The sequence below is a fragment of the Phaseolus vulgaris genome, chromosome 9 (assembly GCF_051622355.1).
Source record: "Phaseolus vulgaris cultivar YP4 chromosome 9, ASM5162235v1, whole genome shotgun sequence".
NCBI lineage: Eukaryota > Viridiplantae > Streptophyta > Magnoliopsida > Fabales > Fabaceae > Phaseolus > Phaseolus vulgaris.
The window spans coordinates 12517074-12532032 of NC_143506.1; the positions used below are offsets into that span (position 1 = coordinate 12517074).

Sequence of the window (14959 nt, forward strand, 5' to 3'; positions counted from 1 at the left end):
AATCAACACACATAAAATAAACACCTTTAATTAGGCATGGAAGCCAATACAGATAGTATTGACTTCACAACATCTTGACATGTAGCTTAGACAAAATTGAACATCACAATTAATAGTAACGTTCCATCCAGATTATATCAGTAAGGTATAAACTCATCGCTCCACAACAAGGCTACACATATCACGTTAGCAATGCAGTAAATTCACCATAAGGTTAAGCTAAAACTCGAGTGAAAGGATACAAATTGCGATAATTGTCACGGTATAACATCATGATGAAATAATCATAAAACAAAACATAATAATGCATTAGTAGTTTCATCATTCTGTGTATTACTTTTTCATGTCACATAGGGAATGGAAGAAGGGACTCGGTATACACAGCCACCTGGGATCCATAAGAACCATTACAATAGGATCGATGCTCTTGCAGCTCTCCATTGTCATTATATTTTGCCAATCCAGTACTACCATCTGTCCCAAAAATATCATCACCTTTTGTATAGCATATTGGGAAGAAGTACATACCAGAAGGAATGTTTTCAGCAGACACAACAATAGTCTTAGTCCAAGATGACTGCACTCTGTACTCTTTCATCACCCATATTTCCACTGAATGATTCCACTCCACAAAACTTATACTAAGCGAATCTCCAAGCACCCCCAAATCACAAAAATCAAAGTCACAGTCTAAAATTTCAACGGAGAAAAATATCTCTGAGAAACTCCTTTCAGTTAAATCAAAGACAACAACAACATTCATTGATACATCACAGGAAAAAGCCAACCAATGAATAGCACCATTCAACAGCGACCCTTCTTTGATACTTTCAGAGGAGTTCATATAAGACAAATGGGTGGCCTCAATATCTCTCCACACATTAGTTCTGAGCGAGAAAAACTCCACTCGGGTGGTTGCATTATGGCGCGGGATTGGATTGTATGACACTTTAACCACCAAGTAGTCATCGGTTGATGGGTCGTACCCGAAACCATAGAGAAATGTAAAAAACATGGCTTGCATCAAATTGGAGTCAATAGGAGTGGAAGATAATTTTCTGTGGACACCAGTTGATGGATTCCACACCCAGAGACTTTGGCAACAGTTAAGAAGTATAAACCCTCTACAGGAACCCATTATCTGAACATTATGATAAGTAGTGAGAGGTAGAAAGTTGGGGCTTAATGAAGAAGATGCAGAATCATCGTGAAGGGATGCGTTGAAGTCAATGGATCGGATTTTAGGAGCAGGAGGCGCTATGAACAAAAGTCTGTTGGTGCTTGCGGTGAGTCGTTGAAAATGTGAGATTGCAAATTGTGGATCAGACAGAAAACAAAGCCATGACTTACAGACACATTTGAAACGAACGAGGGATTTGACCGGCAACATCAACAGGATTTCGATTATGAGTTCCCATGGCAGAATCGCGGTCTTCTTCGTTTCCCTTACTCCTCTCCTACTATTGTCTCCCTTCATTTTTCGGTAGTTGACTTCGTAAACCAAAAAATTTAAATACCCAGTGCTTTTAGAATCACCGAATTGCTAATTCATAAAAATCAAATATGGCTTCACTTTTATAATTTTATGTTTTAGTATGTTAAGTTTTAAATTTTCAGTCCACTACTTTTGTTTTTAAAATATTATTTTGATATTTAAAAAAGCGCTAAATAAATTAATGTATGTGTTTATAATTTATTTAATACTTTAGCTAATTATTCTTTTTAAAAACATAAAGTATTAAATTAATTGTAGAAGTAAAATGTTGTATAAACAAATATATGAATAAACTTCATAAAGAATGAATTCTATTTTTCAATTACGTTTTAGTTAAAAATAATCAAAATTAACATTTTAAAATTAACTTTGTTTATCTATTTTACATTTTTGTTAAAAATAATTAAAGCAAACTTTTTAAAATATATAAAATACTATATTAAAACTTTTAAAATTACTAACATGCAAACATACAAAAACGTAAAAGGTTAAAAGTTAGAGTAGAGACTATTCAAAATCTATGAGATTTGGACACCGTGTCTCTGTCAGATACATATATTGGACATTGACACTTGTACGACATTCGTATTAGATTTCCAACAATTCTAGCATGATTATAATATAATTTTTAAAAAAAATTAATTTTCTAAAACTCAAATTTATTATACAAAACTAGCGGGACACACAGGCACGTCAGTGCCTGTATATCCGCTTTTTTATTTTTATTATTTATATATATTTATGTTTAATATTAAAATTTATAAACAATATCAATATTAATAATATAAATTCATAGTAATTAAAATAAATATTAAATTATATGAGAAATAAATTATCTAAGTGCACAACTGATAATATTTTTATTAACATTTTACATTAATTTTTTTTATATTTATATTTTATTATTTTTAATATTAAATTTTGATTTGACTTAAAGTGTAATGCTAAACTTTTTAAGATTATCAAAATTAAGATTAAGGCTTAAAATAACGCAGATGGTAATGTTCCTCAAGATCTTCTCATTTAAAGTTTAGAGTAACTTTCATGTTCATCAAACGCCTTATGCAACTTTTGTATATGGGAAGTTGTAAAATCTATGACCATAGATATTGAATCCGCATCTTCCATGGCAAAAAAGTTGAAAATATAATCCAAGATCCAAAAATTTCATATAAAAGAAACAAAAAAAACTCAAAAAAATTTCATTGCTTTGTTAGGTGTGTACTTTAGGAGTGCAATATCAAGGAAATTACTTGAATTAAACTAGAATTGAGAGATAATTGAATGTAAGTAAAAACTAAAATTTGCCTTAAATAAATATTTTCATACAAAAATATAAAAAAAAGAAAGCAATAGAAATAAAAATGTTCAAATCCTATAACAGTGAATGAAATGAAACTTTGGAACTTTTATAAAACTCTAAATCTGTACTAATTATCCCATTCATTTACATCTCAAACCCCAAGAGTCATTGAAACATTTCACCAATTTTATTCCCACACAGTTGACTTCCGCATCGTAATTTCCACCTAAGTGACGTGACTTCAATGACTACTTATAGTGAAGAACCTTCCAAAATTTCAAAACAACACCAAAAATCATTGAAACATTTCACCGATAAAATTGGGTTCCACATTGTAATCTCCACCTATTTTGACGACTATTACCACTGAAAAACCTTTTAGAACTTCAAAACCACATAGTATTTGAAAGACGTAATTCTTTAACCAGTCACCACTATCCGTACTTCCTCCACCCCACCTCAGCAGCCAAATTTGGCAGAGAATCGCAACCTCCACCGTAACATCGTCATGTTTCTTGCCAAAAACGCTTCTCCGGATAGCCTAAACGAAATTGGATTCTGATTTTTCGGTATGATTTTGAATAACTATGACTGATGCAATGATATACACTGATAATGGAAGCGGTTATTATTTTTTAACTTAGCAACCGCTCCACAGGTTCAAACCCTTTCAACTTCTAGTAACCATTTATTTGAATTTGGCAACGCTCAATGACATTCAGTTTCAAAACCGTTCAACTTCTAATAACCATTTCGTGTGAAATAATAATAATAAAATCAACAATCATTAAATGAGAGAATAAAATAGAAATATTTTATTAATATATAGATAAAATAAGAAAAAAATATATACCAAAAACAATTACAAAAAGAGAAATCTCCTTTATAGATATAGAAGATATAGAATAAATATAGATATAAATTTTATTAAAAATAAAAAATAAATTATTTTGAACTAACATAAGAAACATTTTCTACTAAAAAAACTGAAATATTTTTATATATAAATTTTTATTGTCAATTTATATAATTTATAATATATATATCCGTATTCCTATTAATAATATTTTTATATATAAATTTTTATTGTCAATTTATATAATTTATAATATATATATCCGTATTTCTATTAATAATATATATATATCCGTATTCCTATTAATAATATATATATATCCGTATTCCTATTAATGTATGTGTTACATAGTTTAAAATACTATAATGCAAATATCACGATCTGTACATGAAAGAACCAATATGCTGTTAAAGCTTGTATATTTAGATGATAAAAAAAAATAAGAAAAAAAAGCTCATACTTTATAATTCATTTTTTGGCTCAAATCTTTACTGATAAACGTGCCGTTTAAATTAATACAATTTGTTTTATGCTTTCAATCTGGACCTCAATTTTATGCTTTCGACCAGCAACATGGGTCTTCTGGAAAAGAAATGGAAAATATTTAAAAAATGAAACAAAAAAGACCCAAAACTGCTGTTGTGTGTATTACATTTGCCAAGTAAGGAGCTAGGATACTGCTAGTTAAACAAAAGACATTAGTTATTGGCTATTGGTTTGTATCAACCTCTTTAACAGCAAGAGGTTCATACCACTGGGGACCAAATCCAGCTGCTTTTCTCGCAGCCTCATTAAATGGTGGCTTCAAGGGTCCTCTAAAATATGCTCTCACTATTGAATGAAACTTTGCTGTCACTTCATGTTCTTCATGTTTACTTTCACTTTCCTCTTCTTGCTCTGAGGCTGGATTCATAGACCTCTGGCATAGATACTTGAACCACTTCACTCCAGCAGCACAATGTGTAATCTCTTCTGGATAAACTACACTTTCTAGTAAATCTGCCGTAGTGTTATCACCGCTATTGCGAAATCGTGAGATTGTTGTAGGCAGCACATCAAGTCCTCTGGCCTGTTTCATACTCAATCAGGGGTACCTTTAGATCGATACAAGCAATAGCACAATTTTTATGAAATGTAGAATACTCGCGTCGTGCGAGTGACAATGCATCAAAATAACACAAACATTCTGTCATGTTTTGGGATGTATAATAGTTGAGGGAGGGAGCTTGCCTCACTCTGAGGTCAAGATATGCCCCAAGCCATAGTGGCACTAATATATGATCTACTATTAGAAGTTCACATCTAAGACCTTTTTAACAGGATTGTTGGATCCCCATTAGTTGACCCACAAACAATAACTTGTGATGATCACAACATGAACAGAGTTCATTGCAAGAGTTTTTATTACAGTAGCAATTTAACTTCTTACAGTTTTATTCTGAAATTGTAGTATTTTTCGCTCATCCAATGATAAGGCTGGAAAACCTCCAAGAAATAAGTTACTTCAGAAATGAGAACAGATGGAAACTCTTATATACAGCAATTAGTATAATGTAATGTTTTGAATGTAAGCAAGTGATTCCATTCAGGTCATCAAAACTGAAAACTAAACTCTGGCAAATTCCAATGCTAATAAAGTCGATTATCATATTGAATAATTGCAAGATTTTCCAACTATAATAACTGTAAACAACTTTTTAAAGAAACAATACAATAATTTACATTCAACTTTGTCTTTCTGAGTTAGCACCACAACAATGTAAGAAAAATGGTTTTCCCAAAGTTAACATATAAAGTCAATTTCATAAAGAAACAGTAACTCTTTATCTTCAAGAAGGAGAATAATGAAGAAAACGTGAATGACCCGATTAAATTAAGAAAGCCAAAAACAAAACAAAAAATTGTTAAAGATTTCCAGTGTTTTTCCCCTGCTACATGGACACTTTAAAATCAGAAAATACACCATGTGTGCAGTTAAAGCTTATGTAATTAACAAATTGCTCCAGGTCCCTGGGGACAAGAGACATCCCACCACAAAATAGTACTAAAATAACCTACTAGTTGCCAAAATGAGCGTGAATAAAACATGTTTGTAGCTTCAACTTTCCAAGCTTAAACAACAGAGATAAAAACCTTCCTAAAAATTGCCTTTGCACTTTTCCTATGAAAATCTAATTGCCACTTCGATCAGAAAACTTGTTCTTCTGTTCTCCACTAGGGAACCATTTCAGCAATACTAGTTAGTAGTAACTACAGTCAGCAGGATGGGAGAAACTGACCTCTTGCTTCAAGTATTAGGAAAATTATTTGCAAAATTACATGTGTTCAATTGCAGTTTTGCCTTTTAAGAACTATTTTGTAGTGCAATTTTCAAAAACTTAATTTTTGAGAGGGGGTGAAAGAGATAAAGTGGGGGAAAAGGACAAGGAAAAATTAGTAGCAGAAAACTGAAATTAAAAAGTCAAAATAACTTATAAATAATTGGTTTTTATTTTAAAAATTGAAAAAAGAAATATTATTTTTTGAGACATATTTCAAAAACTACTCTTATCAAACATATGTTTTTGTTTTCCAAAACAGAAAATGGTCATAAAAAAAAGCACTCCACATGTTCAGTTTTTTTTTTGTAAAAAATCAAAGCTTGTGACAGGCATAAAAATTGCAAGGATTGCTAAAGCACCCCGCAACCCCACCCCACAAAAAATCACAATCCACAAGTCCTGCATTAGTAAGCAACCCTCTCGATTTCCACAAGTGATACAAGGTTAATAACCTCAATTCGTCATGAATATAAAGCAAAACCATAAATAACAAAAGATGAGAATGGCAAAATAACTCAAAGACACACCTCATGGACACAATGTTCAATGGCTAATCGTGCTAACAAATCCTTGGAAGTAGCAGTGGCAGAATCCCAAAGGCCATCATGAGCCGGTAATGCTCCATAATAAGAACCAAGCTCCTCAAGTCGTGCAGCAAGAAGAGTGAAGTGCCGCCCTTCGTCCTGTGCTACCTTCACAAAATCTGTAAAGAACTCTCTAGGCATTGATTCTTGCTTGCCAAACCGGGCTATTATATCCTGCATGAATGTATCATAAGTAAAAATATTTGCCAATAAATGTTGGGGTGGCATATGAGAAAACTAAACTTCTTCCAAACAAACAATTAAAACACACTTAAGTTTAGTTCAGACCCTAAGAGTGATGAGTGTGATTATAATATTGAAATCAAGAAATAACTATTTTATCTTTATTAACTTTTCCTTAAATATAGATAAATCTCTTCTCCAATTCTCTTATCCACTAACACTACCATCATTCCATTTCCAGCCACCATTAAAATCCCAAACAATTTCACAAAATCCAGCACTTTAATCAGAAAATTTCCACCTTTACCTTGACAATCTTTGTCACTGTAAGGCAAGTTTAAAAAGGAGAGAAAATTGAACTGACCTACCTTGAGGTCTTATTAAATGACATTCACATCTACTCTACTTTGTAAAAGAACGCTCACCTACCCTAACATAGAATTAAAGAAGATCCCTCTAAAATTCGTGTATTCTTCATCTATATAGCCCAAATACCAATCTCTTCTCCAAAAATAACAAAAAACACTTGATGAAAAGAAAATTGGGAGAAACATAAAGAAAGAACGAGCACTTTGCTAAAAATACAAAGAACTTTGAGAGTCAAAGAATGCACAGTTGTAAAAGAAGTATTGTGGTGTCTATCATTAACAAGGTCAAGTCTGTTATTTTTACATGGTGTGGTGTGTCACTAGATAAACAAATGGGGGAGAGGTAAATGTTTGTTTAAAAACTAAAGGCGCTATAAGCAACATTTGAGAAGACTTTGGGAGAGGTAAGTGTAATTTTCTCTAAAAAATACTCCATTCAAATGAAACATTTCCTCTTCTTCTCTTCACAAACAAGTAATCTAGTATTTCTGTGGGTTTTTTTTTTCATTATCATTATCTTCTTTATTTATTTTTTCTCTCTGCATGAACAACTTCTTTTAGATGACTAAACAAGTAATCTCAATAGTTAATGAGAAAATATATGCAGTGTTAAAATATTGATTCTCTCATCAATGATGGGATAATTAGTTTACCCTCCTTTACTTTAGAAGAGCCAAATATGTACCATTAGAATTAAAGAGTTACAAGTATAACTCATTCTGTTCTATCATTTTTCAAAAACATGGAATGGAATCTTTGCTTGATTCCATTTTAGAAAATATAAACAATGGAATAGCATTTCTATTCCAATTTATCCCTCCTCATTATAGTCCCATCCATGGGCTTCCACTATCAGCAACCGATTCAAATATACCCAAAAATAAAGTGTTCCATGCAAGCAAAGCATTTAAGCGCAAGTGAAGTTAAAGGATACAATTAACAATCCACAAATACCCAAGACAAGTCAATGGCCCAACTTTCAGTGTGAGTGAGGCTATGAACGATGGCTATTCTGCTCTGCAAGCTTCCCGCTTTGCCCAGCTTCGGCATCAGACCCGGCGCCACCAACTTCACCTGCCAACACAATATTCTATGCACGTAAGTGAAAGTGAGGCATTTCGTCGAACAGTAGAGAATGGAAGAAGCAGAATGGTGCAGACAGAGGATAGCCTTGCGGGGCGATCAGGGAGCGTAAGGTGGTCGCCGGCAGAAGGGTCGTAGGGTTCCGCCATGGCTCCATTGAGCCACCGAGTAGCCACCGAGTCGCCGAGTCGCGCCTTCTCGAAGGGGTCGGCGGTGTTGAGAACTCGGAGCGCCGCTTCCACTAAGGTTTCTTCTTGGTTGGGAACCATATCTTCTCTCCTTCTCGATTTGTTACGGTGCTCAAATTCTAAGCATTTCTTTGTTTCTTTAACAAAGTAAAAATAGGGAGAGCAAAAATTCTGAATGTCACTGCAGATTTGTTTATGAACCACAACACCAACTTACACAAACAATAAAACCAACTCACAACAACAAAACAAAAAATCAAAACATAATTAAGGATTTAGAGTTTCAATCTTTTTTATTATCTAAATTCACGATGACGGGTTTGAAATACAATTTTTTTACACACTTTAACGAGAACTTGAAACTACCCAAATTGATTAATTATATTGTTTTTTATGTGAAAACATGTAAACAGTGAAAGTAATAATAAAACCAAAATTAAATTAAAAAATATATAAATTTTGAAGATTGATAAAACAAATTTTTTTCAATAAAAATAATCAATTTTATTAAAGATTTAAAAAATCCTATCATGTGTTAGACAATTATAATCAAGAAGTTACTTGGATCAGTGAAATTAAACTAAAACAAGCAAAAACACAACATAAGAATAAATTTTATTATAATTATTATTGTTACATATTCAAGATATGATTTTTTTTTTAGGCATGTAGCGAGAAGTTTGATCATTTAAATTTGTGTGTAAGAAAAATAAAACATTTCACAGGAGAGGTTTGTCTTTTGAATTTGTTGTCTTTCACATTCCTTCTATTTGTTAATTATTGTTTAGGGTTAATTATCAAGACTTTTTTTATAACTAAGTTAATAAGTATTATAAAAACAAAAACAATATTTTTTACTATTAATTGTACTATTTTTTGTTAAGTTTTAAATTTATATACTGCAAAATTCATTGTTAGTGTAAAAGTTTTAATTTTTACACCAACAGTGCATAAAAATGAGGGTTGATGAACTTCTGAAACAGCACCCAGAGGAAGAGGAAGAGGGTTATTGAGGAATGAGTCAGTCAACACACCAACGGCTCTATGATTTTGCAAAAATGGCTCTCATAAACATATTTGCTCACCCTTATGCCACGGTTCGTCAAGCTCTTTCATTCCATCCAATTAATTCTTCACTTCCTTCCCCATTCTTATTTTCACTCTCATTCATTTAAGGTGTGCGATTTGTATTGTGCTGATTCCGACGCTGATAAATGGGTCGACGCGCAAATTGGCCACTACATTGGAATTGGTAATCCTTCCCTTTCTTCCCTCCATGTCTCCTTGGAATTCGAATTCATTTTTCTTTTTGTTCTGTTGCTGCAGACGCGTCTTCGTCTGGGATAGAGCAAATGCGAGAAGCTTGGGAGAGTCACAGGAAATCTTACACTGCCCAGTTCTTCCAGGTTGACCCTTCCATGGTAGCCTTTCTTCTTCTCTGCGTTCAATTGTCTCTTCTGCCTTTAACTCTCACCACAGTGTGCGAGTAAATTTTCATAGGTTTTTTTTAGGAGGACTCCGCAGCTGCCTTTAATTCCTTGTTATTAACTCTCTGATATAAATCCTAAAAGGACATACAATAGTCAGAATGTGATTATAAGATCAGTTTATGAGACTCTTGGCAATAAGCATCTTAGGTTTTTTAAACTGCACATCTTGATTTTTGCTGTGGATGGTATGCTTGCGTGGTGAATATATGTGATAAAGTTAAGGTGTATGATTCAAATATTTTAATTCCTTATCTGTCACTTTTGGCCAGTGAGGCTCACACTCTGTGGTAAGTTGTTGAAACTTGAAACCCCTAGTGCCTTAGACTACCTTGAATTGAAGTAAAAGGAATTGTATTATATATTATTAGCATTGGTTTTATGTTTTCTTGTTTTTTGACAGGAAAACATAGAAACACATTTGGAGGAGAAAATCAATGTGGCTGATGTTGTCTGCTGTTTGCAGCATTTGCAGGTCCGACTTTAATTTTGTAAAGATGTTTTGAGTCATTGTATTTGCATGTCTGGGTATAGTTGCTGTTCAGCTTGTTTCGAGGGTGTCTTACTTTCTAACGCATTGTTTTTTATTTTGTATGATAAAATCCTATTAAAGAATAGGATAAGTAACCCAGTTAGAGTCTCAAGTCCTTTTGAAATATAATGTAGTCCTTTTAACATTTGTAATGATTATCTAATATCTCTTTAAATTTTGGGTTTTAGTTAATCTTTTGAGATTTTCCTGCTAGTCCTCTTCTGATAAACATCTCTAATGCAGTTGTGTTTTGAGACTGAAGAGAAAGCACGGAAACTACTGCATAATGTGTCATCTCTGCTGAAACCCGGGGGTTATTTTCTTGGTATTACTCCTGACTCATCTACCATATGGTATGGGAGTTATCAGAGACCTATGGTTTAGTTGCATTGTCTCTTATTTTTCCTTTTTCCTTTTCTTGGTTATTCTTTTTATTTGGTTTATTGGTGATGAAACTTCATTTGATTTATGAGATTTCTGAATTATGTCTTTTAGCTATGTTTTTTATTTCTTACAACCAAGTCCTTTGTTCTCCATCTTCTTCCACTCATTTATTTATTAATGTTTAGGTTCAGTTTCAAGCCAAATGCATTTATATTTATAATGGGATCCCTTTCTGTCCAGCAGAGAGAGGAAAAGGTAGAAGAATAGTCTAGTGGTTTCAGATGAAATGTAAAAAAAGTCTATAATCACAAATGATCTTATTTTGGTTAGACAATTTTGTTCATCCTCCTACATGCATTTGGTTTATCTATTTTCTATTTATGAATTGCACTTTCCTCCATTTTATACTTTTGAGCTTGGATTCTATTGGTTTTTGTCTTCATTGTTTTTCTGTTAATTCATATTATCCGCATGAGATCTTTATGCAGTAATAGACTAGATAAAATAACATTGTAGTTGTGTAGGGCTAAGTACCAGAGGAATGTTGAAGCCTATCACAACAAAAGCAGCAGCATGAAGCCAAACATCGTTCCCAACTGCATCCGGACTGAGAATTACATGATTACTTTTGAAGTTGAAGAAGAAAAGTACATATCTCAATCAATGAACTGCATATTGCTTATTCTTTTCTTTGGTTATCTTAGTTAAAATCATGTTGTTATTCATTCGAACCTATTCAACATTTTCAGGTTTCCGTTATTTGGAAAGAAGTACCAGCTAAAATTTGCAAATGACGTCTCTGCAGAAACCAATTGCTTGGTTCATTTTCCAAGTTTCATCAGGTTTTCATCTTCTATCTCATAAATCAAGATGGATGACTCGTGACTGTGAATTGTTGTGTTGTTTGGTGCCAATGTGAGCCGATGATGCTCTATGATTACCTAGCAAAATTGATTTTAAAAGGAAAAAGTTGATTGCCAATTTTTAAATGGATTTCTGTTTAAACTTCAAGTTTCAATCGTAAAGAAATTCCAAACACGCCAAAATTGACTCTATTCCCCGTGGAATGTAAAAATAAATCCATGAAAGGATGAAAGTATTTATAACTTTCTGTGCTTGTTTGGTTCATACGTCATATCTACAATTATGTTTTTTTAAATAAATCTGACGTTTTGCTTCATAAAACCTTAGGTTGGCCAGGGAAGCTGGTCTTGAGTATGTGGAGATTCAAAACTTGACAGAATTTTATGACGACAACAGGTTAGTTTCACATTCTCTGGTGGGGACTGATGAAACATCCTCCCAAATCCTTCAAATATGTTATTAGCATTTTTTGGAGTTTTTAAGAATATTTATTGAATATACGTTTTGTGATTGTTGCTTAAGAGCACAATTAGCTGGTCTGTTAACACACTATGTACCAAATCTCTTGGATTCGAGGGGAAGACTTGTTCCACGTTCATACGATGCGCTAGGTGATGCATTAATAATATGTTTTAATTATTTTTATTGCTTATTACTTTCTTGGTGTCACTTTCACCTATTATTTATGCAGATACTCAGATACTGTATTTTCCATCCCAATGTAGGTCTCTATACCACTTTTATATTTCAAAAGCCTGACCCAGAAATTGCACCTCCAGTTGCAACTCCATTAGTGCAAGATGCGATTTATAATCACGATGAGGTAACTCATATTTATAACTACTTTACCTTGATTTATCACTTTTACTTCGATCAATTTTGATTTTATGTCCAAGAATGTGCCCGGTGCCCTTTTCTTCTTCTTTTAATTCTATCACGGCAGTACCATATAATTTTCCCTTTTAACAATCTCTTAATTCTATCACGCAGCATAGAGGTTTTTTTTATAAAATTTATTTTTAGGAAGATGGCCTCTGCAAATTATGCATTGGCTCATTACGGACATTGTGAAAGCTAACATGCTCTACAAATATCATTTTCATATATTAAACCATGCTTACCTTTAACTATACTTGCAGGAAACATCAGTTTAAAATAAATGAAAAATAATAAGATTTTAATTAGTTTAATTGACATGTACTATGTATGTCTATATTGCCAACTAACTCAAAATCACCACTTATATAATTTTTAAAATACCTTCTATTATAAAGGTTAATAAACTCATTCTACGTATTAGTGATAGTATAATTTTGTCTACACCGTGAATGCATATTATTACTAGAAAATTGTTAAATAGAAACCAATTTTAGAGACTAAGTAACTAAATTAGATACTATTTTAGAGACTAAAAAAATTATTAGTTTCTAAATTAGTTTTTATTATTGATAAATAATTTCTAAATTAGTATCTAATTAGTTACCATACCAAGTTTAATTACCAATTATTTAGATTCTAAATTTGGTAGCAAATTTATTAATAATAGAGTTTAGTCTCTAAAATAGTATCTAATTTAGTCAATATAGCAACTAATTATTTTTTGTATCTAAAATTGGTTTCTATTTAATTATTTTCTTGTAGTGTATACTATTTAATTTTCATGATTAAAATGTTTAGTTACATATTTGGTCTTTTCTGTTGTGATCATTGTGTGATTTTACTTTTTTTGATCATTTTTGTTTGAATTTAATCTCCCAATTTTTTCAATTGGTATAATCAAATTTCTGTTAGTTTTTCTGTTCTTAAAGCCCTCAAACCTTTATTTTTCTACTAAAACATCTTAGGATTTATAACAGATTGGCCATAAATGATGCCTCGAAAGGTTGTTCAAAATTTTGAAATGCATATAATTTTGTTGAATGCGCAGAGTTTGAAGAGGATAAATTTTGAGATTTTCTGAATTTGAATGAAAGATGATGTTTTGATTAAAATGGTTCATAGTTTATGCAATTTATGTAGATTTGAGAAAAAAAAATGAAAATTTGAGATTTTTAAGAAAAAGAAAAGTAACAAAATGATCATGGCAATCAAGAAATTAGAAAACTGAATTTGAGAAATAAACTAATGAGAGACTAAAAGTGTACGTTAGTCATAGAAGTTACAATAGAAATGATCTATAATAAAGTGGTGGATGATGCTTTTTTTTTTTTATATTTCGAATACCAAACCAAAAAGTATAAATCTTTTAAAAACAAAATCAAAATGTGATTATGTTAGGAAAGTTGTTTTGAAAGTGGTACATTTGAGACTTGAAAATAAAAAGGTCATTATTGGTATTGATGAAAGAGGTGGTCTTATGCTACCTAACTTTCTCATGTACACTCAGAACTGACTTTCCTCAAGCCAAGCATACAAATCCTAAAGTGCTTCTCATTTCCATGGTCCACCTTTGTATATTATGCACCACTAATGACGTGCAAAAACTTCTTACTCTTGGATTTTGCTTTTCCCAATCCAAGTATTCTATTCTAAGGTTTTGTTTTGCTTTACCAAAAATACAACATTATTTTGCATCCATGTTGTTGTTACTTTTGTTTTTTGTATTCCTTAATTATGTATTAAGTTTTGATGTTATTCTTGAAGCAGGGAACCAGTTGTCGAGATGATGAAATAATAAATGGTCATGCAGAACCTGCTATTGGTCTGGGCAAGATAAGCGAACAGAAAGGGATATTAGGCCCAGGTCCAGCTGATTTACGTTTTCCAGAAGCACTTTGAATCTTCTCTTCTCCCCAAAGCTATATATAGCTTTAGGTAATTTTGTTGTATCTGATGCAACCAATATTTTATTGCCAAAGAAAAACGCAGTTAAGTTAGGTGTTTTCTTCCCTTTTAAAATTGTAAAGCTTAGGGTTCTACTTACAACTTAAGATTGTGTTAGGAGTAATGTACAAGTGTTTCTTCTGCTTTAATAATGAAAATAATTATCCTTAATAGTTCTACAAAATTTATATAAAATGTGCTAAATCAACTAATCCAAACATAAATCCTTACAGATTTAAATTAGTTTGGTACTCAATGATGAAGAAAAGGAAATTATGGCCTTATTATAATCGTAGTAATGTAATTTATTGGAAAGGAAGTTACTATTTTTATATTTTATTACGATAAGATAATATACCGAGCTAAAAGATTTAGTTAATTTGTTCTATTTTTTTCAACCACACATGCATAACTTTCATTCATACATGGGAATGCCTCAATATTATTTCATTTTTACTACAATAATGTTTTTTTTATATATATTTCAT

At 31.9% G+C, this 14959-nt stretch overlaps 3 protein-coding genes across 10 annotated transcripts; 1 reads left to right on the plus strand and 2 right to left on the minus strand.

Moving 5' to 3' along the window:
- Positions 1-214: 214 nt before the first annotated feature.
- LOC137822511 (F-box/kelch-repeat protein At3g23880) lies at positions 215-1529 on the minus strand. The gene has a single exon (XM_068627408.2). It carries the CDS (start codon positions 1475-1477, stop codon positions 347-349), a length of 1131 nt encoding a protein of 376 aa, XP_068483509.1. The 5' UTR covers positions 1478-1529; the 3' UTR covers positions 215-346.
- Positions 1530-4096: 2567 nt separating this feature from the next.
- On the minus strand, positions 4097-8650 carry LOC137821612 (3-oxoacyl-acyl-carrier synthase-like protein (Protein of unknown function DUF455)). Of its 2 annotated transcripts, none has more exons than XM_068626293.2 (4): positions 8271-8650; positions 8065-8184; positions 6503-6733; positions 4097-4723 (listed from the first exon to the last, which is right to left on the minus strand). In XM_068626293.2, exons 1-4 carry the CDS (start codon positions 8460-8462, stop codon positions 4364-4366), a joined length of 903 nt encoding a protein of 300 aa, XP_068482394.1. In that variant the 5' UTR covers positions 8463-8650; the 3' UTR covers positions 4097-4363. The 2 variants fall into 2 exon arrangements, with proteins under 2 accessions (XP_068482394.1, XP_090151892.1); XM_090295766.1 differs by having other exon boundaries at positions 4097-4748; positions 8271-8646.
- A 465-nt stretch (positions 8651-9115) lies between these two features.
- LOC137821950 (S-adenosyl-L-methionine-dependent methyltransferases superfamily protein) lies at positions 9116-14642 on the plus strand. Of its 7 annotated transcripts, none has more exons than XM_068626771.1 (11): positions 9116-9478; positions 9558-9633; positions 9708-9802; positions 10272-10343; positions 10644-10753; positions 11309-11431; positions 11534-11626; positions 11976-12044; positions 12171-12259; positions 12374-12471; positions 14292-14642. In XM_068626771.1, the coding sequence occupies exons 1-11, from the start codon at positions 9398-9400 to the stop codon at positions 14424-14426; spliced, it is 1041 nt and encodes a 346-aa protein (XP_068482872.1). In that variant the 5' UTR covers positions 9116-9397; the 3' UTR covers positions 14427-14642. The 7 variants fall into 7 exon arrangements, with proteins under 7 accessions (XP_068482872.1, XP_068482873.1, XP_090151746.1 ...); XM_068626772.1 differs by having other exon boundaries at positions 14295-14642; XM_090295620.1 differs by having other exon boundaries at positions 9330-9478; positions 10644-10725; positions 14295-14642.
- Positions 14643-14959: the final 317 nt, after the last annotated feature.

Excerpts from the sequence above, each read along its gene's own strand:
- LOC137821612 (XM_068626293.2), bottom strand. The coding sequence starts at position 8,462 with ATGGTTCCCAACCAAGAAGAAACCTTAGTGGAAGCGGCGCTCCGAGTT. Across the intron at positions 8,185-8,270 it reads GCCCCGCAAGGCTATCCTCT|GTGAAGTTGGTGGCGCCGGG; the intron begins GTCTGCACCATT and ends TTGTGTTGGCAG. Across the intron at positions 6,734-8,064 it reads GGGCCATTGACTTGTCTTGG|GATATAATAGCCCGGTTTGG; the intron begins GTATTTGTGGAT and ends ACATTCATGCAG.
- LOC137822511 (XM_068627408.2), bottom strand. The coding sequence starts at position 1,477 with ATGAAGGGAGACAATAGTAGGAGAGGAGTAAGGGAAACGAAGAAGACC.
- LOC137821950 (XM_068626771.1), top strand. The coding sequence starts at position 9,398 with ATGAGTCAGTCAACACACCAACGGCTCTATGATTTTGCAAAAATGGCT. Across the intron at positions 10,754-11,308 it reads CCTGACTCATCTACCATATG|GGCTAAGTACCAGAGGAATG; the intron begins GTATGGGAGTTA and ends GTAGTTGTGTAG. Across the intron at positions 11,432-11,533 it reads TTTGAAGTTGAAGAAGAAAA|GTTTCCGTTATTTGGAAAGA; the intron begins GTACATATCTCA and ends CAACATTTTCAG.